The sequence below is a fragment of the Musca autumnalis genome, unplaced genomic scaffold, assembly GCF_047663935.1.
Source record: "Musca autumnalis isolate F117 unplaced genomic scaffold, ASM4766393v1 scaffold_5, whole genome shotgun sequence".
NCBI classification, from domain to species: Eukaryota; Metazoa; Arthropoda; class Insecta; order Diptera; family Muscidae; genus Musca; species Musca autumnalis.
Window position 1 is genome coordinate 191825319 of NW_027412088.1, and position 25795 is coordinate 191851113.

Genomic DNA, 25795 nt, shown 5'->3' on the forward strand with positions numbered 1-25795 from the left:
ATATTCTTTAAAAAATCCACGTTTAATTTTGCTTGAAAAAATATTCTTTAAAAAATCCACGTTTATTTTTGCTTGAAAAAATATTCCTTAAAAAATCCACATTGCTTGAAAATTTTTTTTATAAATTCCACGTTTATTGTGGCTTGAAAAAATATTCTTTCAAAATCCACGTTTAAAATAATTCTTTAAAAAATCCTCGTTTATTGTTGCTTGAAAAAATATTCTTTAAAAAAATCCACGTTTATTGTTGCCTGAAAAAATATTTTTTACAAAATCCACATTTATTGTTGGTGGAAAAAATATTCTATAAAAATCCATATTTAGTGGTCTGTGAAAAAAATTCTTTTAAAAGTTGAAGTCTTCTGCTCATTTAATTTTTTTTTTCTCTCTCTCTCTATCCCATATTATGCTTCCAACAACTACAAAATCAACTGTATTTTCCTTACGATGTTGAAAAAATTGCGAAAATTGTGTTGTCTTGATTTCTACATTTCAATTTACAAGTCGTTTCCATTGTTTTCCTGCTGCAACCGCAGCATCAGCAGCAGATATCATTCGATAACAAGAAGTAATCGTTTTGGAAAACTGTACGGGAGGGGAAAACAATCTAACCAACAACTATTAACGATAATTACATAATTAGTGCTGGTGGGTAATTGCAGAAACAGTTCATTATTAACATCAGAATAACTCTGTAAATACGAATGTTGTGCTCTGTGGCGAATATTAACTTTTCGTTTTGCAATTCGCAAAGTCTGAAAAGGAGATTTTCATTGCAATGCAAGAACAGTAGAAGAAACACACAATAGGAAATACACAGGAAAATCTAAAGAAGAATTTTTAATAAAATTCCAAAAAAAAACTCAAGAGAAATGCAACACAATCAGTAGCCAGAGTTGTAAAACTAAGCTAGAACATTGGTAAATTTGTGGTTAATTTTGCTGCCATTGTTTTGCTGCGCTCATTAACTTCTGTAAAACAATAGCAAGAATGACAGGTTTTAGTTGCAGATGATGTTATGATATGACTTCAGGAAAATAAAGGAGATGGAGAATTAATTAAACTGCCACTGTGGGATTTTCAGTAATTTTGAATGAAGGTAAAATAGACTGTTACACAACGAACCATGGAACACATGCCCCAAATCACCACTACCACCCTAAGGTATATAGGGTACCCTTAATGTTTTCAAAAATATCTTAAAACTTTGAGATTTCTTTGAATTAAGTTTTCTTAAAGTAATTGCTTGTATTTGGTATGTCGAAAACATGTTGCAAATTAATGTTTTCTACTTTGTCTTCTTCTTCTCCATTTTCTTATTCATTCACATTTCATAGCACAACTTCAACGGATTATCCTTAACGATTATGTCGCATTAGTGTTTCACAAAAACAAAGAACCAAAAATTCTCTTTCGAATTTAATGCAGAATTCTTCTTAGATTTAAGAAGAAGAAGAAGAAAAAATCCATGATAGTTGTTTTCATTTAATTCCTTGGAATTTTTATACATCTGCGTAACTGCAAAGCAACATGAAATCGTATTTTACTTTTACTTAACTTTAAGAACTTGTACTTAACTTTAAGGAGGAAAAAGCGGACAGAAAAAACGCCACTATAAAACATCCAAATGCAATAAGTTTTAGTTTAACAGATGTGTTGTGTTATTGCGATTTCAGTTAAAAAACTTCATCAACATAATTTTACAACAAAACTGTTGTAGGAAAATTTATGTTAAAAGTTCTGTCGTTGCTTTAATTCTATTCGTGCTGCGCGCCGCAGAAATAGGGATAGGAAAGTGCTATGATTTTTGAAGGATTCATCCAAAGAGGTTCAATAACGTCGATTTTTTAACGAATTTTAACATCACCAAAAGAGGACTATAGGCGTGGATTTTTTAAAGAATTTTAGTCCCACCCAAAGTCCACTATAGGCGTGGATTTTTTAAAGAATTTTAGTCCCACCCAAAGTCCACTATAGGCGTGGATTTTTTCAAGAATTTTAGTCCCACCCAAAGTCCACTATAGGCGTGGATTTTTTAAAGAATTTTAGTCCCACCCAAAGTCCACTATAGGCGTGGATTTTTTAAAGAATTTTAGTCCCACCCAAAGTCCACTATAGGCGTGGATTTTTTAAAGAATTTTAGTCCCACCCAAAGTCCACTATAGGCGTGGATTTTTTAAAGAATTTTAGTCCCACCCAAAGTCCACTATAGGCGTGGATTTTTTAAAGAATTTTAGTCCCACCCAAAGTCCACCATAGGCGTGGATTTTTTAAAGAATTTTAGTCCCACCCAAAGTCCACCATAGGCGTGGATTTTTTAAAGAATTTTAGTCCCACCCAAAGTCCACTATAGGCGTGGATTTTTTAAAGAATTTTAGTCCCACCCAAAGTCCACTATAGGCGTGGATTTTTTAAAGAATTTTAGTCCCACCCAAAGTCCACTATAGGCGTGGATTTTTCAAAGAATTTTAGTCCCACCCAAAGTCCACTATAGGCGTGGATTTTTTAAAGAATTTTAGTCCCACCCAAAGTCCACTATAGGCGTGGATTTTTTAAAGAATTTTAGTCCCACCCAAAGTCCACTGTAGGCGTAGATTTTTTAAAGAATTTTAGTCCCACCCGAAGTCCACTATAGGCGTGGATTTTTTAAAGAATTTTAGTCCCACCCAAAGTCCACTATAGGCGTGGATTTTTTAAAGAATTATAGTCCCACCCAAAGTCCACTATAGGCGTGGATTTTTTAAAGAATTTTAGTCCCACCCAAAGTCCACTATAGGCGTGGATTTTTTAAAGAATTTTAGTCCCACCCAAAGTCCACTATAGGCGTGGATTTTTTAAAGAATTTTAGTCCCACCCAAAGTCCACTATAGGCGTGGATTTTTTAAAGAATTTTAGTCCCACCCAAAGTCCACTATAGGAGTGGATTTTTTAAAGAATTTTAGTCCCACCCAAAGTCTACTATAGGCGTGGATTTTTTAAAGAATTTTAGTCCCACCCAAAGTCCACTATAGGCGTGGATTTTTTAAAGAATTTTAGTCCCACCCAAAGTCTACTATAGGCGTGGATTTTTTAAAGAATTTTAGTCCCACCCAAAGTCCATTATAGGCATGGATTTTTTAAAGAATTTTAGTACCACCCAAAGTCCACTATAGGCGTGGATTTTTTAAAGAATTTTAGTCCCACCCAAAGTCCACTATAGGCGTGGATTTTTTAAAGAATTTTAGTCCCACCCAAAGTCCACTATAGGCGTGGATTTTTTAAAGAATTTTAGTCCCACACAAAGTCCACTATAGGCGTGGATGTTTTAAAGAATTTTAGTCCCACCCAAAGTCCACTATAGGCGTGGATTTTTTAAAGAATTTTAGTCCCACCCAAAGTCCACTATAGGCGTGGATTCATTAAAGAATTTTAGTCCCAACCAAAGTCCACTATAGGCGTGGATTTTTCAAAGAATTTTAGTCCCACCCAAAGTCCACTTTAGGCGTGGATTTTTTAAAGAATTTTAGTCCCACCCAAAGTCCACTATAGGCGTGGATTCATTAAAGAATTTTAGTCCCAACCAAAGTCCACTATAGGCGTGGATTTTTCAAAGAATTTTAGTCCCACCCAAAGTCCACTATAGGCGTGGATTTTTTAAAGAATTTTAGTCCCACCCAAAGTCCACTATAGGCGTGGATTTTTTAAAGAATTTTAGTCCCACCCAAAGTCCACTATAGGCGTGGATTCATTAAAGAATTTTAGTCCCAACCAAAGTCCACTATAGGCGTGGATTTTTCAAAGAATTTTAGTCCCACCCAAAGTCCACTATAGGCGTGGATTTTTTAAAGAATTTTAGTCCCACCCAAAGTCCACTATAGGCGTGGATTCATTAAAGAATTTTAGTCCCAACCAAAGTCCACTATAGGCGTGGATTTTTCAAAGAATTTTAGTCCCACCCAAAGTCCACTATAGGCGTGGATTTTTTAAAGAATTTTAGTCCCACCCAAAGTCCACTATAGGCGTGGATTTTTTAAAGAATTTTAGTCCCACCCAAAGTCCACTATAGGCGTGGATTTTTTAAAGAATTTTAGTCCCACCCAAAGTCCACTATAGGCGTGGATTTTTTAAAGAATTTTAGTCCCACCCAAAGTCCACTATAGGCGTGGATTTTTTAAAGAATTTTAGTCCCACCCAAAGTCCACTATAGGCGTGGATTTTTTAAAGAATTTTAGTCCCACCCAAAGTCCACTATAGGCGTGGATTTTTTAAAGAATTTTAGTCCCACCCAAAGTCCACTATAGGCGTGGATTTTTTAAAGAATTTTAGTCCCACCCAAAGTCCACTATAGGCGTGGATTTTTTAAAGAATTTTAGTCCCACCCAAAGTCCACTATAGGCGTGGATTTTTTAAAGAATTTTAGTCCCACCCAAAGTCCACTATAGGCGTGGATTTTTTAAAGAATTTTAGTCCCACCCAAAGTCCACTATAGGCGTGGATTTTTTAAAGAATTTTAGTCCCACCCAAAGTCCACTATAGGCGTGGATTTTTTAAAGAATTTTAGTCCCACCCAAAGTCCACTATAGGCGTGGATTTTTTAAAGAATTTTAGTCCCACCCAAAGTCCACTATAGGCGTGGATTTTTTAAAGAATTTTAGTCCCACCCAAAGTCCACTATAGGCGTGGATTTTTTAAAGAATTTTAGTCCCACCCAAAGTCCACTATAGGCGTGGATTTTTTAAAGAATTTTAGTCCCACCCAAAGTCCACTATAGGCGTGGATTTTTTAAAGAATTTTAGTCCCACCCAAAGTCCACTATAGGCGTGGATTTTTTAAAGAATTTTAGTCCCACCCAAAGTCCACTATAGGCGTGGATTTTTTAAAGAATTTTAGTCCCACCCAAAGTCCACTATAGGCGTGGATTTTTTAAAGAATTTTAGTCCCACCCAAAGTCCACTATAGGCGTGGATTTTTTAAAGAATTTTAGTCCCACCCAAAGTCCACTATAGGCGTGGATTTTTTAAAGAATTTTAGTCCCACCCAAAGTCCACTATAGGCGTGGATTTTTTAAAGAATTTTAGTCCCACCCAAAGTCCACTATAGGCGTGGATTTTTTAAAGAATTTTAGTCCCACCCAAAGTCCACTATAGGCGTGGATTTTTTAAAGAATTTTAGTCCCACCCAAAGTCCACTATAGGCGTGGATTTTTTAAAGAATTTTAGTCCCACCCAAAGTCCACTATAGGCGTGGATTTTTTAAAGAATTTTAGTCCCACCCAAAGTCCACTATAGGCGTGGATTTTTTAAAGAATTTTAGTCCCACCCAAAGTCCACTATAGGCGTGGATTTTTTAAAGAATTTTAGTCCCACCCAAAGTCCACTATAGGCGTGGATTTTTTAAAGAATTTTAGTCCCACCCAAAGTCCACTATAGGCGTGGATTTTTTAAAGAATTTTAGTCCCACCCAAAGTCCACTATAGGCGTGGACTTTTTAAAGAATTTTAGTCCCACCCAAAGTCCACTATAGGCGTGGATTTTTTAAAGAATTTTAGTCCCACCCAAAGTCCACTATGGGCGTGGATTTTTTAAAGAATTTTAGTCCCACCCAAAGTCCACTATGGGCGTGGATTTTTTTAAGAATTTTAGTCCCACCCAAAGTCCACTATAGGCGTGGACTTTTTAAAGAATTTTAGTCCCACCCAAAGTCCACTATGGGCGTGGATTTTTTAAAGAATTTTAGTCCCACCCAAAGTCCACTATAGGCGTGGACTTTTTAAAGAATTTTAGTCACACCCAAAGTCCACTATAGGCGTGGACTTTTTAAAGAATTTTAGTCACACCCAAAGTCCACTATAGGCGTGGATTTTTTAAAGAATTTTAACTCACTCCAAAAGGATTGATTATAGGCGTTGGTTTTTTAAAAAATTTTGGATTACCCATAGATGTCATCGTCTATAATGATTTGATTTAAAATTCAACAATAATTGAGTCCTGAAGTGTTACAATTGAGAATTGTTTGCAATCCTGTAATTACAAACCGAATGAATTTATGTGCCTTTTCAATAATTTAAACGCCTTTATGATATTTGCTATCATATTTTTTTTTAATAATTTGCACATTAACAGTTCAATGAATTTCAATATGGATGTTATTTTTTATATCAAGGGATTACTGCAAAATCTCATTATTACTGGAAAAACTCATGAAACTCTCTGAGGAATAATAATAATATTGGGATTTTAATGAAAACCCTAAATAGAAACAAATTTTTTCGAGAGTGAAGGTTAGAAAGGAAAAATGTTAAATTATTGTAATTTGAGTTTTTAAGTATTTAAAAAAATATTGAATACATTTTTTATCTTTTTATTAAACTGTGGTTAGAATATCCTCCTTATACCGAGAGTTGGTTAGTATTTAATTCATGCCATATAATTGGGCTAAAAATACAACTATTTTGCTCTATTTGATAACAGAATGGGAACGTTTTTTGGGAGTTTGTGGGAAATAGTTTTTTTATTTTATTTTTTTCTGCTTCTACAAACTAATTTCAATTTGACATTGAAATAGTAATTCATTTAAATGAATTTCATTGCATTCTATTTGCCCACGAAAGTCTTTCAACTATTGTCATACACACACACATACTTTGATAGTGTGGTAAACAAAAGTTCACAGACACACTGGAAATATTGATGTGACTTTTGACAATTGCATTTTTATTCGCAAGTATATTTGGTAGTTTTTTTCTTGCTTTCTAAAATAAATGCTAGCATACTGAATTTCTAATATTTCCAAACAAGAAGGACAAGGACATATGGGAAATTTCGTATGCTGGCATTTAGTTTAAAAGTCAAAGAAAAACTAAACTACCAAAAATACTTGGGAATAAAAATGCAATTGTCAAAAGTCACATCAATATTTCCAGTATTTGTGTGTGTGTGTGCTTTTGTTTATCACACTAACAAAGTATTTGTGTGTGTATGACAACAACAGTTAAAGGGACTTTCGCTGGTAAATAGAGTGCAGCGAAATTCATTTAAAAAACCATATGGTGTTTTTTTGTTTTTCAAATTTCCTTTTGTTGCACAAAATGAAATGCAATTGTATAATGATTGTTAAATGAGAATTGAGCAAGAACAAGAAGAAGAAGAAACTAAATTGTAATGAAGTTTATATTTTTAATGTTTTTTAAAAGACAATATATGCAATTGTGGAATAATAACAAACTAAAGTTTTTATACCCTACACCACTGTGTGGGAAGTGTATTATAAATTAGTTTTGCATATGGGGTTTTTTGAGTAAAATCTGACACTTTTTCAAAAAGTGGTTTTTGATATCCTCTATAGTTTTTAGAGAATTCCACTTTTTCAAGGGGCGATATCTCTGGTCAAAAAAATCTGAAAATATACTCAAATGTTTTTCAGATGAATAGCATCAACACAGCAAAAAATAAAGGAAATCAATAACCTATTTTTGAAAAACTCAGAGGAGAGTTTCCGTTGCGGTCGTTCGCGTTGGTCTTTCGATTACATATGCGGGTTAAATGGGCTATTTTTGCATAAAATTACTCTAACATGGAATAACTCTACTAAACACGATTCGATTTTGTTGGATTTTTTTAAAGATGGATATAATTTTGCTCTTCAAGGAAACATATATTATTTGGGGGTTACTCCGGTTATTTTAGCCGTTTCACCTATAATGTGTTTTTTAGAACCGATATATCTCAAGAATAGTTCCATCTATGAAAAAAATTATAAAAACCAAACTTGTAAAGAATTTTTCTGTCTGCAATATTTGCTCTAGTCACATTTTGATTAGACCCACCATTTTCAAAAAAAAAAAAAAAAAATAAAAATAAAAACAAAAATAATCCGAAAACCTAAAAAATTCCTAAATTTTGACCTTTGACCCAAAATCGCTGTTTTTGTACACATGGGATTGATGGGGAATTAAGAGCAAAAGTCGGACGCATTGTTTAATCCTGCGACAAACCGTATGGTTCCAATACCATCCTCCCATTCAAGCGAAAGAGGACAATGGAAACAACTGTGTCCACACATACCAGCTCAGCAATAGTCGGTTGTTCCGAAAGGAACAAGGACCCTCTGTACCAGGCATGACCAAAAAGAGAACGGAGAAAATACGAATGTATTCAAAATATTGGCAACTTATAACAGTGTGTTAGTAAGTTTGTATTCACGCAAGCTGTAAAACAATAACAAATCAAAACATTTGTTCTCTTTTGTACGCTCTTTCTGTGCATTCGGGTCGTGTGCGTGTAAATTGCGTATTGCTGAGCTGGTATGTGTGGACACAGTCGTTTCCATTGTCCTCTTTCGCTTGAATGGGAGGATGACTATGCAGCAGCAACGAGCAAGAGGAATCCAACAGGTTTTGCAAGGCGTTTTGTTAGAAGCCCATAGTCCAACAAAACAGCACCGTTGTCCACCAGCTTTCCGCCAAGAGCGACGAGAAGAGTACAACGTTGCATTAGATCTCTTCCTGCCGGAATGGAATGTCAGCAGATACGCTAAATCATCCAAGGCATTGGGCCTTGATGAAATCTCCATGGTAATGCTGAAACAGCTGGATGAACTGGGAGTCGATTATCTCACCATAGTTCTCAACCACTGACATCGAAAAGCCAAGGATATGAGAAATAATGAAACACACCTTTCTCGCTTTTTTGCGTCGGTAGCAAATACTTTTGAAGCTTTTTACTCTTCTCCTGGGTCTGGTATAGCTATCCAATTGTCGATCATCAGCATGGGTTTCCTAAGCAGCACAGCGCTGCACGCCATCTTGACAAATATTAGTCGAGGACACAACCAGAGAAAACCGTGCAATAGAACCGTGAAAGGCTGAACTCCTATTTGACTAATCTTATCAACTTTTTCCGCAACTGAATCTACGGTCACTCTGTTCACCACATGGACGGCAAAGCTGAGCGCTGAGTAGAATGTCATGTTCGATGGTAGCAGAATTCCAACCACCAATACCAAGACCACCCCAAGATATTAGCTAAGATGTAGTAGTAAGGTCCTCAAGTTCCTAGCCACCAGTACTTGGGGTACAGTGTGGTCGGAGAATATAAGTCCAATGCGAGGGAAAAATTTTCAAGTCTGTAAGAATGCCGTTCTAAGAACTGCAACAGGGTGGCTCCTCATGTTTTCAGTGGAACATTTACATGATGAGACAAAGATTCTTCCAGTACAGCAAAACACAATGACATGCTCTCGTTGCAGTACATGCTCCGGTGTTACCGTGAGAGGCATCCTAATCACCGTGTGGTCAGGAGGGTGGGGGCACCAAATTAAAAAAAAAATGTTCGCAAAGGTGCAGTTTAAGGACACATTTGGGATTGCTTTGACATTTTTGCGGAAAGTTTTCCTCGCAACCCCTATTACGATGATACAATTATTTTGGGGAGGCAAATCCATACCTCATGAGAAAGATGAAGCCTCTTATTTTCGGCCTTCTATTGGTAAAATCCACTTCCAAGGTACACTCTAAAAGCCCTTTTCGATGTACATTTCGAAGACAGAAGTCACTTTAGAGGAGCTTTCTGTAGTTAAATGGTCCCTTAAGGGAGCCTTTATCCACAAATGGCCCCTTTACAGGGGCTTCTTTCCGTAGAAGGGTGTTTATCTGTAGGTGGCACCTTAACAGGGGTTTCTTTAGATAGAAGCCACTTTTAAGGGGTCCTCTATAGATAGAAGCTCCTTAAAAAGGAGCTTTGTTTACATAGATGCCCCTATCAAGGGGCTCCTTCAAAGATAGAGAAGAAGACCTCCGTAGGAGGCTTCTATAGAATAGAAGACCTCCGTAGGAGGCTTCTATAGAATAGAAGACCTCCGTAGGAGGCTTCTATAGAATATGAGCTTTGTTGGTTCATTCCTGGGTCTTTCAATCTGAGTTTCCTATACAGAATTATTCCTAGGTATTTAAATGTTTATTGGAAATGTTTATTTCTTTTTTTAGAAAACTGTCTCCTCGAAAGGTCCCAGCTTCGTTTTATTGATGAATAGGCATAATTCCTATTTTCCTGACTTTTAGACCTCTTGATCTAGTCCAGTTTAAAGCCATTTTTAGAGCCGTTTCGGCCCTTCAACAAAGAAAGTTTGACCAAGCGTATTCCATTCGAACATTTCAAAAGGTATTTTTCTCTTATTTGGAAAGAAACTTTTATTTATCTAGAGGAGTTTGAGCCTCCTATTATAATAACATATAAAGCTTTTTCAGACAGTTTTTTTATCCAGCTTAACAATAGCATTAATTTTTAAACTCTGCTGGCAGTTATTGTCCACATGATATGATAGTTATTGTCCACATAATATGATATTATTATTCACTCTCAATAAAGCGTGTGACCTCGACAACAACTTTCCACACCTCGTTGTGGCGTAATTGATTAATGCTTTGACTATACATATGTATTTCCCAGCATTGTTATCAACTTCATTACAGACAATTTAACAAATATTTCCACTAATTTGACCAGTGGTTATACGAAATCCAATAAATCATATTTATCTCTATGTCCAGTGGTTAACACTGGATGAACCTGCGAATGAACGAAACAAAGACATTAAGAAAACCACAACTACAAGATTTTTCCTAAACCTGACAACGTTGTTTTATACATATAATTTTTCTTCTTTTCATTCATTTCTTAAGACGTGAGGAGTGACACACAGTGCTGACATGCTTTGTGTGTGTGCGATGTGCGGTGTGCGACTATTTAATTATGGCATGCGGTGAAATATTTGACACAGCGGTTGGTTGCTCCTTTTTTCTATTTTGAAAGAAAAAACCTTTTTTGCAGTCTTTGTTTCTGATTCCCGGTGACTTGGAAATGTGACAAAAGTTGTAAAAAAAATTACCCCCAAAAAATATATCCAGACCAGTAATTTATCTAAACAAAAAAAAAAAAAACCAATGAAACGAGACATGAATTCGAAATGATTTCATGACCATTAGCCATGTCTTCAGGGTATGGCTGGCCAGTCAACTGTCATAAATATATGAAACATATGTATGTATGTATGCATGTCCTTTCATTGTTGTAGTTATTATGTTGGGTTTTGTAATAGCAGGACAACCGTAACCGTACGGCTTGACAAAAATTCAATTTGAAATGAAATTCATTCTATAATGAATTCAAATGTGTCAAACCAAAAGAAATCCTAGTAGCATGACTTTTCTCAGCTGCTGATGATGAAAGTTTATTAAGTACGTGCCAAATGTGCATTTACACTTTTCAATGTTAATCACAATTACCTCGTGGCAGTGGCAAATTTATCAAATTAAGAGTCAGGCGGGTGGTTGTGTGCTGTGACGAAAAGGCAACACAATTAGTGATTTGCTTGGAATGTTCGAAGAATTTTATAAATATTTTCAAATTCTGAAAATATTCATTTGTGTACTTTTTTTGTAGAAGGATTTTGATTGAAGAAGGGAGAAAATAAAACGCTATTCTTATTCAAATTGATTCAATAAGTTCTCCTTAATATTTTAAAGAAACAAAACTCTGCTTAATTTAGAACCTAAATTAGTCCGAGTACAACCAAACACTAAGTAAAAATACTTAATATTAAATAATAGTAAATATCAACATATATTTTTTTTTGGTTATTTCTCTCACCTGCGGTATTCGAAACAGCCTCAGCAAATTGGCAACTTGTATTGATGTTACCGATGAAGCAGCTCCCACAACGCCTGATATCACTTTCCTGACTTGAGTCTTATTACAGTGGTACTCTGCATCATCAATATTGCTAATGGAACCTGAAAGTATTCGAATGAAAATAAATTATTAGATTTAGATTACTTTCATTAAAAGTTTGTGATATTTAGTAACAACAATAAAAATATTTCTTAATAAATAAATAAAGTTTATAGAGGCGTATGATATCTGACAATAGTCATACGCTCAAACTCCCCACTGATTTCTAGAATAAATTTAATGTAATTAATAAATCTATGCAACACTGAAAATGCAAACAACTTCTAGTATGCAGTTTTTAAAAGTAGATATTTAGACTACAAAAACTCTAGCAGGGTTTTGTCCTGTCAGATCCAGTTCGGATTTTATGGCCTCATCTAAACCGGGCTAAATCTACACTTTTTTCAATTATCAGGCCTTTATCTCAGAAACGAATAGCAATTTGGCCTTGCTGTCTTTAGCAATATTGTAGCCCTAAACTAGTAGAACTTATCTTTTGAAAAACCACATAAGAAACACTCCATCTAGGGCATCAAAATCTATAAAATATAGAAAATTTTACATAACTGCTGAAATTCTTCTCAGCATCGGCTAAACTATTGGGAGTTGAACCAAGTAACCTTTTGCAAAAATCTTCCAAATAAAGATCTCAACAATTCTTTAGAACATTCTGAAACTCTAAAATGCTTTCTTCATGTTGTTTCAGCGGTATTTTGCATCATATCTTTTACAACACGTATTTCAAACACTGTTCACACCAACAGTTTATTCTCGCATTTCGGATTTCACTACATTATTGACATTTTTATTAAATCGTCGTTGAAAAATGTAGTGAAAATAACGGTATAGAGGCATTTTACAACGATGACGTGAATGTGTATTACATTCCAGGGAATATTTTTACAAAAGAAAATATTCAGAAAAAATTAACGGTTTTGGAGATACGGTGCGAAATGTATAAAAATTGTGGAATTTTTGCATATATTTTGAGATTTCAGGCAATAAGTGTAGTTTTTGAGTTCACTATTTCTCCATATATTTTATTCTTGTCCTTATCTACAAATTTGCTTCAGAGGTCAGAAGAAGTTTCGTATTGGTTTCAGTGATATAGCCCCGAATTTCTTTAAAAACTCAATATTTAACCATGCTTAGATGGAGCCATAAAAGCCGAGCTGGATCTGACACAACAAAACCCAACTAGGGTTTCTTGACGTTTGGCTCTGTACTTTAAAAAAATCCTCAGTTCGAATTGTTTGCACAAGATCAGCTTACAAATGTTGCACAGTGTAATTGAAGAGAAAACCAGTTACATAGAGAGAGAAAAGAAGAACAAGAAGATTTTTTTAAATATTTTTTTAATAAAAGGGCTATTTCAAAAATTATTTTTTTTTTGTTTAGGTGGATTAAAAAAAACGTTTTTAAACAAAGTTGTTTTTTTTACAAATATTTGTTTTTAAAGAATATTTATTCAATAAACATGGATTTTTTCAAAGAAATATTTCTTCAATTTAAAAAAAAATAATAAACGTTAATTAAAAAAAAAAAAACAAGTAAAAAGTCGTTAAGTTCGGGCCGGGCCGAACTTTTTATACCCTCCACCATAAAATAATCTTAATTTAAACGGAATAATTAGGGTCCTTTCACAATTTTAGGTGTAAGAACTTTTCGCCCACTATTGCTTAAATTACACTGTTAACACAAATGTTGGGGCAGAGATAATTCCCTTTGGAGATGAAAGCCCTTGGTGTGTGTATATTAAAAACCCCGAAGGGCAGATGCGCCGTGAGTCGAACTTCCGTGTTATGGCGTGATGAAGTTTTTGCAAGAGACCCTGTAAGCCATCATGAATTAGCATTATATCTTTGTTTGTTGTTTTTGTAGAGCACTTAAGCAACAGTGAACAAAGATATAACGCTAATTCCTGATGGCCCACCGGGTCTCTAACAAAAATTTCATCACGCCATAACGCGGAAGTTCGACTCACGGCGGATCTGTCCTTCTGGGTTCATAATATACTCACCTAGGCATTTCTTCCCCAAGATGAATTTTTGGTGCCCCAGACTTTCACCTCCATTTTGTTGCACAGCGTTATCTAAGCTAATCTAAAAAAATGTGTTCAGCTAGGTGAAAGGTACCACCTACGGTGCTATATCAAAGAGTCAACCTATCTTTAATTTTTTTTGCGGAAAAGTTTTATAGCTGCAGGGAACTTCAAATTGAGGGTAGTTTCATCAAAACAATGTAGACCCTCAAAAATGGACCCATGTTGACGAATTTTAATGAAGAAATTTCGTGACCACTGAAAATTCCCGAAAATCGGGAGGTACAGTCATATGGTTATACCAAACATGGTCCTATATTGACGATTATTTTTGAATAGACAAAATTGTAGATAAAATTCTCAAAATACCGATCATTACAGCTAGTTTGGTTAAAAACTGTAGCTAAAATTCTCAAAATACCGAAAATTGGGAGTTACCGTTATATGGGGGCTATACCAAAATATGGACCTATGTTGACGATGTTTCGTGGAGATGTTTCACGATCACTGAGAACCTGAAATGTCAAATTACAGCTAGTTCGGTTAAAAATTGTAACTAAAATGCCCAAAATACCGAAAATCGGGAGGTACCGTTATATGGGGGCTATACCAAAACATGGACCTATGTTGACGATGTTTGGTGGAGATATTTCGCGACTACTGAGAACCTCAAATAGCAAATTACAGCTAGTTCGGTTAAAAATTGTAGCTAAAATACTCAAAATACCGAAAATCGGGAGGTACCGTTATATGGGGACTATACCAAAACATGGACCTATGCCCATATCCTTTGGGATATAAGTTTGCTGATCACTAGGAACCCTAAGTGCCAAATTATAGCTAATTCGGTCTGCAAATGTGGCGAAGAACGCCAAAATACCTCAAATCCGGAGGTACCGTTATATGGGGGCTATACCATGGTCCTTTGTTGACGATGTTTAATGGAGATGTTTCATGACCACTGAGAACCTCAAATGGCAAATTACAGCTAGTTCGGTTAAAAATTGTAGCTAAAATTCTCAAAATACCGAAAATCGGGAGGTGCGAAATATGGGGGCTATACCAAAACATGGACCTATGTTGACGATGTTTCGTGGAGATGTTTCACGACCACTGAGAACCTCAAATGTCAAATTACAGCTAGTTCGGTTTAAAATTGTAACTAAAATACCCAAAATACCGAAAATCGGGAGGTACGGTTATAAGGGGCCATACCAAAACATGGTCCTATGTTGACGATGTTTGGTGGAGATGTTTCATGACCACTGAGAACCACAAATGTTAAATTGCAGATAGTTCGGTTACAAATTGTGGCTAAAATTCTCAAAATACCGAAAATCGGGAGGTACCGTTATATGGGGGCTACACCAAAACATGGACCTATGTTGACCATGTTTGGTGGAGATATTTCGCGACCACTGAGAACCTCAAATAGCAAATTACAGCTTGTTCGGTTAAAAATTGTAGCTAAAATTCTCAAAATACCGAAAATCGGGAGGTACCGTTATATGGGGACTATACCAAAACATGGACCTATGCCCATATCCTTTGGGATATAAGTTTGCTGATCACTAGGAACCCTAAGTGCCAAATTATAGCTAATTCGGTCTGCAAATGTGGCGAAGAACGCCAAAATACCTCAAATCCGGAGGTACCGTTATATGGGGGCTATACCAAAGAGTGGACCGATATAGCCCATCTTCGAACTTGACCTGCCTATGGAAAAAAGACCCTCGGGTGCAAAATTTTAGCACTCTATCTCAATTATTGCGGACGCTAGAATGATTACAACAGACGGACAGACGGACATGGCTAGATCGTCTTAGAATTTTATCCTGATCAAGAATATATATACTTTATAGGGTCGCAAATGATTAGTTCGATGTGTTACAAACGGAATGACAAACTTAATATACCCTCCATACTATGGTGGAGGGTATAAAAACCAATTACATATTTCAATTTTTAAAAAAATATTTTTTAATAAACGCGGCTTTTTTAAAGAATATTTTTTAATAAACGTGGATTGTTTATAGAATACTTATCAATAAAAGTAAGTTTTTTTTAAAAAATCTTTTTCAATATAGGTGGATTTTTAAAATTTTTTTTGTAAAGCATATTTTTTCAAAACTTTCAAAAAAAACTTCTCCACAAGTGGTGTCTTAAGACACGCCGTTCGGACTCGGCGATAAACAGTAGGTCCCATATCATTGAGCTAAATATGAATCGGGGTGCACTCATTGATATGAGAGAAGTCTCCCTTGTCCCGTAAACGAGGATTTTTAAAAATATTTTTTTAAAGAATATTTATTTAATAAACTTACATTTTTTAATTTTTTATAGAACATTTTTCAATAAATGTGCATTTCTTAAATTTTTTTTATAAAATGTTTATTCAATAATATTAGAAATATTTCTTTTAAAAATTTTTTAAATATTATTTTTAAAAAATAAGGTTTTTTTAAAAAATACTTTTTTTAAAATATTTTTTAAAGAATATTTTTCCAACAAACGTGGATTTTTAAAAATATTTTTTTAAAGAATAATTTTTCAATCAAAACTTTTTTAAAGAGTATTTTTTCAATAAACTTGGATTTTTAAAAAATATTTTTTAAAGTGCATTTGTTCAATAAAAGTGGATTTTATAAAAATATTTTTTAAAGAGTATTTTTTTAAATATATTTTTACAATAAACCTGGATTTTTTAAAACATATTTTTTTCAATAAATCTGGATTTTTGAAATATATATTTTTATAAACATGGATTTGACATATATTTGTTCAATAAACGTGGATTTTTTAAAAAATATTTTCTTAATAAACGTGGATTATTGGCCTTAGGGACCTCACCAAAATATTCTTTAAACATCCACGTTTATTGGCCACAGGGACCTCAACAAAATTTTCTTTAAAAATCCACGTTTATTGGCCTTAGAGACCTAACCAAAATATTCTTTAAAAATCCACGATTATTGGCCTTAGAGACCTAACCAAAATATTCTTTAAAAATCCACGATTATTGGCCTTAGAGACCTAACCAATATATTCTTTAAAAATCCACGATTATTGGCCTTAGAGACCTAACCAAAATATTCTTTAAAAATCCACGATTATTGGCCTTAGAGACCTAACCAATATATTCTTTAAAAATCCACGATTATTGGCCTTAGAGACCTAACCAAAATATTTTTTTTAAATCCACGTTTATAGCCCTTAGGGGCCTCACCAAAATATTCTATAAAAATCCACGTTTATCGGCCTTAGGGACCTCACCAAAATATATCTTAAAAATCCACGTTTGTTGGCCTTAGGGACCTCACCAAAATATTCTGTAACAATCCACTTTTATTGGCCTTAGGGATCTTATCAAAATATTCTTTAAAAATCCACGTTTATTGGCCCTAGGGACCTCATCAAATGATTCTTTAAAAATCCTTAGGGCTTTAGGGACCTCACCAAAATATTTTTTAAAAATCTACGTTTGTTGGCCTTTTTTTTTTAAAAATATTTTTTAAATATATATTTGCAATAAACCTGGATTTTTTAAAATATGTTTTTTCAATAAACGTGGATTTAAAAAAAATATTTTCTTAATAAACGTCGGTTTTTTAAAGAATATTTTTTCTTAATAAACGTGGATTTTTTAAAGTGTATTTTTTTAATAAACGTGGATTTTTTGAAATGTTTTTTTTAATAAACGTGGATTTTTTAAAGTGTATTTTTTTAATAAACGTGGATTTTTTGAAATGTTTTTTTTAATAAACGTGGATTTTTTAAAATGTTTTTTTAATAAACGTGGATTTTTTAAAATGTTTTTTTTAATAAACGTGGATTTTTTAAAATGTATTTTTTTAATAAACGTGGATTTTTTAAAATGTATTTTTTTAATAAACGTGGATTTTTTAAAATGTATTTTTTTAATAAACGTGGATTTTTTAATTTTTTTTTAATAAACGTGGATTTTTTAATTTTTTTTAATAGACATAGATTGTTTAAAGAATATTTTTCAATAAATAAACATGGAAAAAATATTTTTTTCAATAAACGTGGATTAAAAAAAATCAATAAACGTGGATTAAAAAAAATCAATAAACGTGGATTAAAAAAAATCAATAAACGTGGATTTAAAAAAAAAAACTATTTTTTTCAATAAACTTGGATTTTAAATTTTTTTTTCAATAAACGCCGTTTTTTTTAAAAAAAAATATTTTTTTCAAAAACGTGGATTTTTTAAAAAAATATTTTTTCAATGAACGTGGATTTTTTTTTTAAATATTTTTTTCAATAAACGTTTCAATAAGGTATATTTTTTAAATAAACGTGTTTTTTAAGAATATTTTTTAAAAATATATTTTTTCAATAAACTTGGATTTTTAAAGAGTATTTTTTAAATAAACGTGTTTTTTGAAGAATATTTTTTCAATATACTTGGATTTTTTAAAGAGTATTTTTCAATAAACGTGGCTTTTTTAAAGAGTATTTTTTTCAAAAAAGGTGGATTGAATGTGGAATGGAATTAAGTAACAAATATTTTAGATTATTATTATTACACTCAAATACAAATAAAACAATAAATATTTTTTTAGTAATTTTCGTCTCAAAAATACCTATAGTTATTTACCACAAAAATATCCTCTTAACTTTAATCATTACCTGTAATTGTAACCTCGCCCCCAAAAGAACGTGTTAACTTAGCATTTTTATATAATTTTAACTAATTAGTAACATTGTTGTTTGTTAGAGTTGTTTGTGTTTTTGTTTGCTTTTTTCGCTCTCAGTTGCACTCAATTATTTAGCAATTAAAATTTGTTTTGCAACATAGAAATAAATCTCTGGGCATTAGCGCAGGCTGTTTATTATTAATTAGCCAACAAATTGGTGTCCATATTTATATTTGTTAGTTACATAAATAATTCATGAAATGGAAAATGCAAAACACAACAACTAAATGCATTTCGCCCAAAAGAGTAAAAAAAACAAAATATGCATTTAAATTGTAGCCATTTAGAATAGTCGACAAAATGCCCTCTGTAATGGGCGGCGTATTATGATTGCAGCAGCTCAGTAATTGTTTTTACTTACTGAGGCATTCATTTGGAAAATTATAAATTAAAAACTAGTTGTTGCTTTTCGGCAAAGTAGGCAACCGAAAAACAACAATAATTTACTGCTCGAGTTAATGGGGTAGTTTATAAAACTATTATATTAAGCTAATACTTACTAAAAACATATTTTGCATTGGAAACAAAATGCTTATGGAAGCTGAAATTTTGTAGGCTTGTTGTTATAAATAATAATATCAACATTTAAGTATGCCTTCTCTTAAAGAACAAAAAACTTCCTTTTTCTCAACAGCATCCCTGTCGCTTTCATTCATTCTATAATAATGATTTGTCGTTCCCGCTTCTTGAAAAATACATCACAGTACATCACCGCACACACATAGCTATAAACCACATTGGCCATATAAAACGTAATATCAACATTAGCAGCACATACATATATGCAAGTCTGTTGTGTTCTTTGGTAAATGTTCTTATTGAGAAAAATGGTCTGTGTCTGTTGCATGAAAATAGATAATTTTCATAACAAAATGAAAATGTATAGATTTATAAGGATGGCCATGAAACAGCATGTATAGAGTGCAAACAAAGTTTAATGTTCATACAAACACACACATACCCACACATAAATACGCATACATACATATATCTACAGAAAGGCACTTAAGAGTATAAAAGCAAACATGCATAGCAAATATAAAACAACAAGCCGATAATAATCCATTGGCAAAGGGTTATTCAATTGACAAAATTGAAAAATTTTCTTTAAAAATCCACGGGTCCTTAGAAAAAGATTGTTTAAAAATCCTCGTTTATTGGCCTCAGGTACCTCACCAAAATATTCTTTAGAAATCCACGTTTATTGGCCTAAGGGGCCTTTAGAAAAATATTCTTTAAAAATCCAAGTTTATTGGTCTTAGGTCCTTAGAAAAATATTCTTTAAAAATCCACGTTTATTGGCCTAAGGGGCCTTAGAAAAATATTCTTTAAAAATCCAAGTTTATTGGTCTTAGGGTCCTTAGAGAAATATTCTTTAAAAATCCAGGTAAGCGGCCTTAGAAAAATATTCTCTAAAAATCCAAGTTTATTGGTCTTAGGGTCCACGTTTATTGGCCAAAGGGTCCTTAGAAAACTAATCTTTAAAAAATCCACTTTTATTGACCAGAGGATCCTTTGAAAAATTTTCTTTAAAAATCCACTATTATTGGCCTTAGGGACCTAGCCAAAATATTCCTTAAAAATCCGCTTTTAGTGGCCTTAGGGACCTCACCAAAATATTCTTTAAAAATCCACGTTTATTGGCCTTAGGGACCTCACCAAAATATTCTTTAAAAATCCACGTTTATTGGCCTAAGGGTCTTTAGAAAAATATTCTTTAAAACTCCATCTTTATTGGCCTAAGGGTCCTTAGAAAAATGTTCTTTGAAACTCCATATTTATTGGCCTAAGGGTCCTTACAAAAATATTCTTTAAAACTCCATATTTATTGGCCTAAGGGTCCTTAGAAAAATGTTCTTTAAAACTCCATATTTATTGGCCTAAGGGTCCTTACAAAAATATTCTTTAAAACTCCATCTTTATAGGCCTAAGGGTCCTTAGAAAAATGTTCTTTAAAACTCAATATTTATTGGCCTAAGGGTCCTTACAAAAATATTCTTTAAAACTCCATATTTATTGGCCTAAGGGTCCTTAGAAAAATGTTCTTTAAAACTCCATCTTTATTGGCCTAAGGGTCCGTAGAAAAATGTTCTTTAAAACTCCACGTTTATTGGCCTAAGGGTCCCTAGAAAAATGTTCTTTACAACTCCATATTTATTGGCCTAAGGGTCCTTAGAAAAATGTTCTTTAAAACTCCATCTTTATTGGCCTAAGGGTCCGTAGAAAAATGTTCTTTAAAACTCCACGTTTATTGGCCAAGCGGTCCCTAGAAAAATGTTCTTTAAAATTCTCGTTTATTGGCCTAAGGGTCCCTTAGAAAAATATTCTTTAAAAATCCACGCTTATTGGCCTTAGGGTCCTTAGAAAAAATATTCTTTAAAAATCCACGCTTATTGGCCTAAGGGTCCTTAGAAAAATATTCTTTAAAAATCCACGTTTATTGGCCTAAGGGGCCTTAGAAAAATATTCTTTAAAAATCCAAGTTTATTGGTCTTAGGGTCCTTAGAGAAATATTCTTTAAAAATCCACGTTTATTGGCCTTAGGGTCCTTAGAAAAATATTCTTTAAAAATCCACGTTTATTGGCCTTAGTGTCCTTAGAAAAACATTCTTTAAAAATCCACGTTTATTGGACTTAGGGTCCTTAGAAAAATATTCTTTAAAAATCCACGTTTATTGGCCTTAGGGTCCTTAGAAAAATATTCTTTAAAAATCCACGTTTATTGGCCTTAGGGTCCTTAGAAAAATATTCTTTAAAAATCCACGTTTATTGGCCTTAGGGTCCTTAGAAAAATATTCTTTAAAAATCCTTAGAAAAATATTCTTTAAAAATCCACGTTTATTGGCCTTAGGGTCCTTAGAAAAATATTCTTTAAAAATCCACGTTTATTGGCCTTAGGGTCCTTAGAAAAATATTCTTTAAAAATCCACGTTTATTGGCCTTAGGGTCCTTAGAAAAATATTCTTTAAAAATCCACGTTTATTGGCCTTAGGGTCCTTAGAAAAATATTCTTTAAAAATCCACGTTTATTGGCCTATGGGTCCCTAGAAAAATATTCTTTAAAAATCCGCGTTTATTGGCTTAAAGGTCCTTGTAAAAATATTCTTTAAAATCCACGTTTTTTGGCCTAAGTTCCCTTAGAAAAATATTGCTTAAAAATCCACGTTTACTGGCCTAAGTTCCCTTAGAAAACTATTCTTTAAAAATCCACGTTTATTATCCAAATTGTCCTTAGAAAACTATTCTTTAAAAATCCACGTTTATTATCCAAATTGTCCTTAGAAAACTATTCTTTAAAAATCCACGATTATTGTCCAAAGTGTCCTTGCAAAAATTTTTTTTAAAAATCCACGCTTATTGGTCTTAGGGTCCTTAGAAAAATATTCTCTAAAAATCCACGTTTATTGGCCTTAGGGTCCCTAGAAAAATATTCCCCAAAAATCCGCTTTTATTGGCCTAAGGGTCCCTAGAAAAATATTCTCTAAATATCCACGTTTATTGGCCAAAAGGTCTTTGAAAAAAAAATCCACGTTTATTTTCCATAGTGTCCTTAGAAAACTATTGTTTAAAAATCCAAGTTTATTGGTCTTAGGGTCCTTAGAAAAATATTCTTTAAGAATCCACGTTTATTGGCCTAAGGGGCCTTTAGAAAAATATTCTTTAAAAATCCAAGTTTATTGGTCTTAGGTCCTTAGAAAAATATTCTTTAAAAATCCACGTTTATTGGCCTAAGGGGCCTTAGAAATATATTCTTTAAAAATCCAAGTTTATTGGTCTTAGGGTCCTTAGAGAAATATTCGTTAAAAATCCACGTAAGGGGCCTTAGAAAAATATTCTCTAAAAATCCAAGTTTATTGGTCTTAGGGTCCACGTTTATTGGCCAATTGAAAACTATTCTTTAAAAAATCCACTTTTATTGACCAGAGGATCCTTTGAAAAATTTTCTTTAAAAATCCACTATTATCGGCCTTAGGGACCTAGCCAAAATATTCCTTAAAAATACGCTTTTAGTGGCCTTAGGGACCTCACCAAAATATTCTTTAAAAATCCACGTTTATTGGCCTTAGGGACCTCACCAAAATATTCTTTAAAAATCCACGTTTATTGGCCTAAGGGTCTTTTGAAAAATATTCTTTAAAACTCCATCTTTATTGGCCTAAGGGTCCTTAGAAAAATGTTCTTTGAAACTCCATATTTATTGGCCTAAGGGTCCTTAGAAAAATATTCTTAAAAAATCCAAGTTTATTGGTCGTAGGGTCCTTAGAGAAATATTCTTTAAAAATCCACGTAAGGGGCCTTAGAAAAATATTCTTTAAAAATCCAAGTTTATTGGTATTAGGGTCCTTAGAAAAATATTCTTTAAGAATCCACGTTAATTGGCCTAAGGGTCTTTAGAAAAATATTCTTTAAAACTCCATCTTTATTGGCCTAAGGGTCCTTAGAAAAATGTTCTTTAAAACTCCATATTTATTGGCCTAAGGGTCCTTACAAAAATATTCTTTAAAACTCCATATTTATTGGCCTAAGGGTCCTTAGAAAAATGTTCTTTAAAACTCCATCTTTATTGGCCTAAGGGTCCGTAGAAAAATGTTCTTTAAAACTCCACGTTTATTGGCCTAAGGGTCCCTAGAAAAATATTCTTTAAAAATCCACGCTTATTGGCCTTAGGGTCCTTAGAAAAAATATTCTTTAAAAATCCACGTTTATTGGCCTAAGGGTCCTTAGAAAAATATTCTTTAAAAATCCACGTTTATTGGCCTAAGGGGCCTTAGAAAAATATTCTTTAAAAATCCAAGTTTATTGGTCTTAGGGTCCTTAGAGAAATATTCTTTAAAAATCCACGTTTATTGGCCTTAGGGTCCTTAGAAAAATATTCTTTAAAAATCCACGTTTATTGGCCTAAGGGTCTTTTGAAAAATATTCTTTAAAACTCCATCTTTATTGGCCTAAGGGTCCTTAGAAAAATGTTCTTTGAAACTCCATATTTATTGGCCTAAGGGTCCTTAGAAAAATATTCTTTAAAAATCCAAGTTTATTGGTCTTAGGGTCCTTAGAGAAATATTCTTTAAAAATCCACGTAAGGGGCCTTAGAAAAATATTCTTTAAAAATCCAAGTTTATTGGTCTTAGGGTCCTTAGAAAAATATTCTTTAAGAATCCACGTTAATTGGCCTAAGGGTCTTTAGAAAAATATTCTTTAAAACTCCATCTTTATTGGCCTAAGGGTCCTTAGAAAAATGTTCTTTAAAACTCCACGTTTATTGGCCTAAGGGTCCTTAGAAAAATGTTCTTTAAAACTCCATCTTTATTGGCCTAAGGGTCCGTAGAAAAATGTTCTTTAAAACTCCACGTTTATTGGCCTAAGGGTCCCTTAGAAAAATATTCTTTAAAAATCCACGTTTATTGGCCTAAGGGTCCTTAGAAAAATATTCTTTAAAAATCCACGTTTATTGGCCTAAGGGGCCTTAGAAAAATATTCTTTAAAAATCCAAGTTTATTGGTCTTAGGGTCCTTAGAGAAATATTCTTTAAAAATCCACGTTTATTGGCCTTAGGGTCCTTAGAAAAATATTCTTTAAAAATCCACGTTTATTGGCCTTAGGGTCCTTAGAAAAACATTCTTTAAAAATCCACGTTTATTGGCCTTAGGGTCCTTAGAAAAATATTCTTTAAAAATCCACGTTTATTGGCCTTAGGGTCCTTAGAAAAATATTCTTTAAAAATCCACGTTTATTGGCCTTAGGGTCCTTAGAAAAATATTCTTTAAAAATCCACGTTTATTGGCCTTAGGGTCCTTAGAAAAATATTCTTTAAAAATCCTTAGAAAAATATTCTTTAAAAATCCACGTTTATTGGCCTTAGGGTACTTAGAAAAATATTCTTTAAAAATCCTTAGAAAAATATTCTTTAAAAATCCACGTTTATTGGCCTTAGGGTACTTAGAAAAATACTCTTTAAAAATCCTTAGAAAAATATTCTTTAAAAATCCACGTTTATTGGCCTTAGGGTCCTTAGAAAAATATTCTTTAAAAATCCACGTTTATTGGCCTTAGGGTCCTTAGAAAAATATTCTTTAAAAATCCACGTTTATTAGCCTATGGGTCCCTAGAAAAATATTCTTTAAAAATCCGCGTTTATTGGCTTAAAGGTCCTTGGAAAAATATTCTTTAAAATCCACGTTTTTTGGCCTAAGTTCCCTTAGAAAAATATTGCTTAAAAATCCACGTTTACTGGCCTTAGTTCCCTTAGAAAACTATTCTTTAAAAATCCACGTTTATTATCCAAATTGTCCTTAGAAAACTATTCTTTAAAAATCCACGTTTATTATCCAAATTGTCCTTAGAAAACTATTCTTTAAAAATCCACGATTATTGTCCAAAGTGTCCTTGCAAAAATATTCTTTAAAAATCCTCGTTTATTGGCCTAAGGGTCCCTAGAAAAATATTCTCTAAATATCCACGTTTATTGGACAAAAGGTCTTTGAAAAAAAATCCACGTTTATTTTCCATAGTGTCCTTAGAAAACTATTGTTTAAAAATCCACGTTTATTGTTCATAGTGTTCTTAGAAAACTATTCTTTAAAATTCCACGATTATTGTCCAAAGTGTCCTTGCAAAAATGTTCTTTAAAAATCCATGCTAATTGGTCTTAGGGTCCTTAGAAAAATATTCTCTAAAAATCCCGTTTATTGGCCTTAGGGTCCTTAGAAAAATATTCTCTAAAAAATATTCCTTAAAAAACCACGTTTATTGTCCTATAGATCCTTGGAAAATATTCCTTAAAAATCCTCGTTTATTGGCCTTAGGGTACTTAGAAAAATATTCTCTAAAAATCCACGTTTATTGGCCTTAGGGTCCTTAGAACAATATTCTCTAAAAAATATTCCTTAAAAATCCACGTTTATTGTCCTATAGGTCCTTGGAAAAATATTCTCTAAATATCCACGTTTATTGACCAAAAGGTCCTTGGAAAAATATTCTTTAAAAACCCACTTTTATTGGCCTAAGGTCCCTTAGAAAAATATTCTTTAAAAATCCATGGTTATTGGCCTAAGGGTCTTCGCTAAAATATTGCTTAAAATTACACCTTTAATGGCCTAATGTCCTTGCCGTCATCTATGCTGAATTGCAGTTTTCCGGTGGCCGTGTTAAAGCTTCTTTTGAGAGTTGTGTTGTTATTATTTAATAACCCATTTCCCCTTTAGAAATTTATGTTCCCATTCACTTTGCCCGAATGTGGAAAACCATAAAAACCTCAAAATACCATCATCAAGTATCAGGCCATAAGCAGTAACTGCTAAAAACAACAACATCAACAACAACAAAACGAA

The 25795-nt window shown here is 33.1% G+C and overlaps 1 protein-coding gene across 1 annotated transcript in view; it reads right to left on the reverse strand.

Annotated features, from left to right (window-relative positions):
• mtt (mangetout) overlaps positions 1-25795 on the reverse strand; it is a 159844-nt gene that overhangs the window by 108028 nt on the left and 26021 nt on the right. Inside the window, exon 2 of the mRNA XM_073956576.1 lies at positions 11625-11767. Within this exon, the coding sequence (XP_073812677.1) occupies positions 11625-11767 (143 nt within the window). The remainder of the gene's footprint in view (positions 1-11624; positions 11768-25795) is intronic.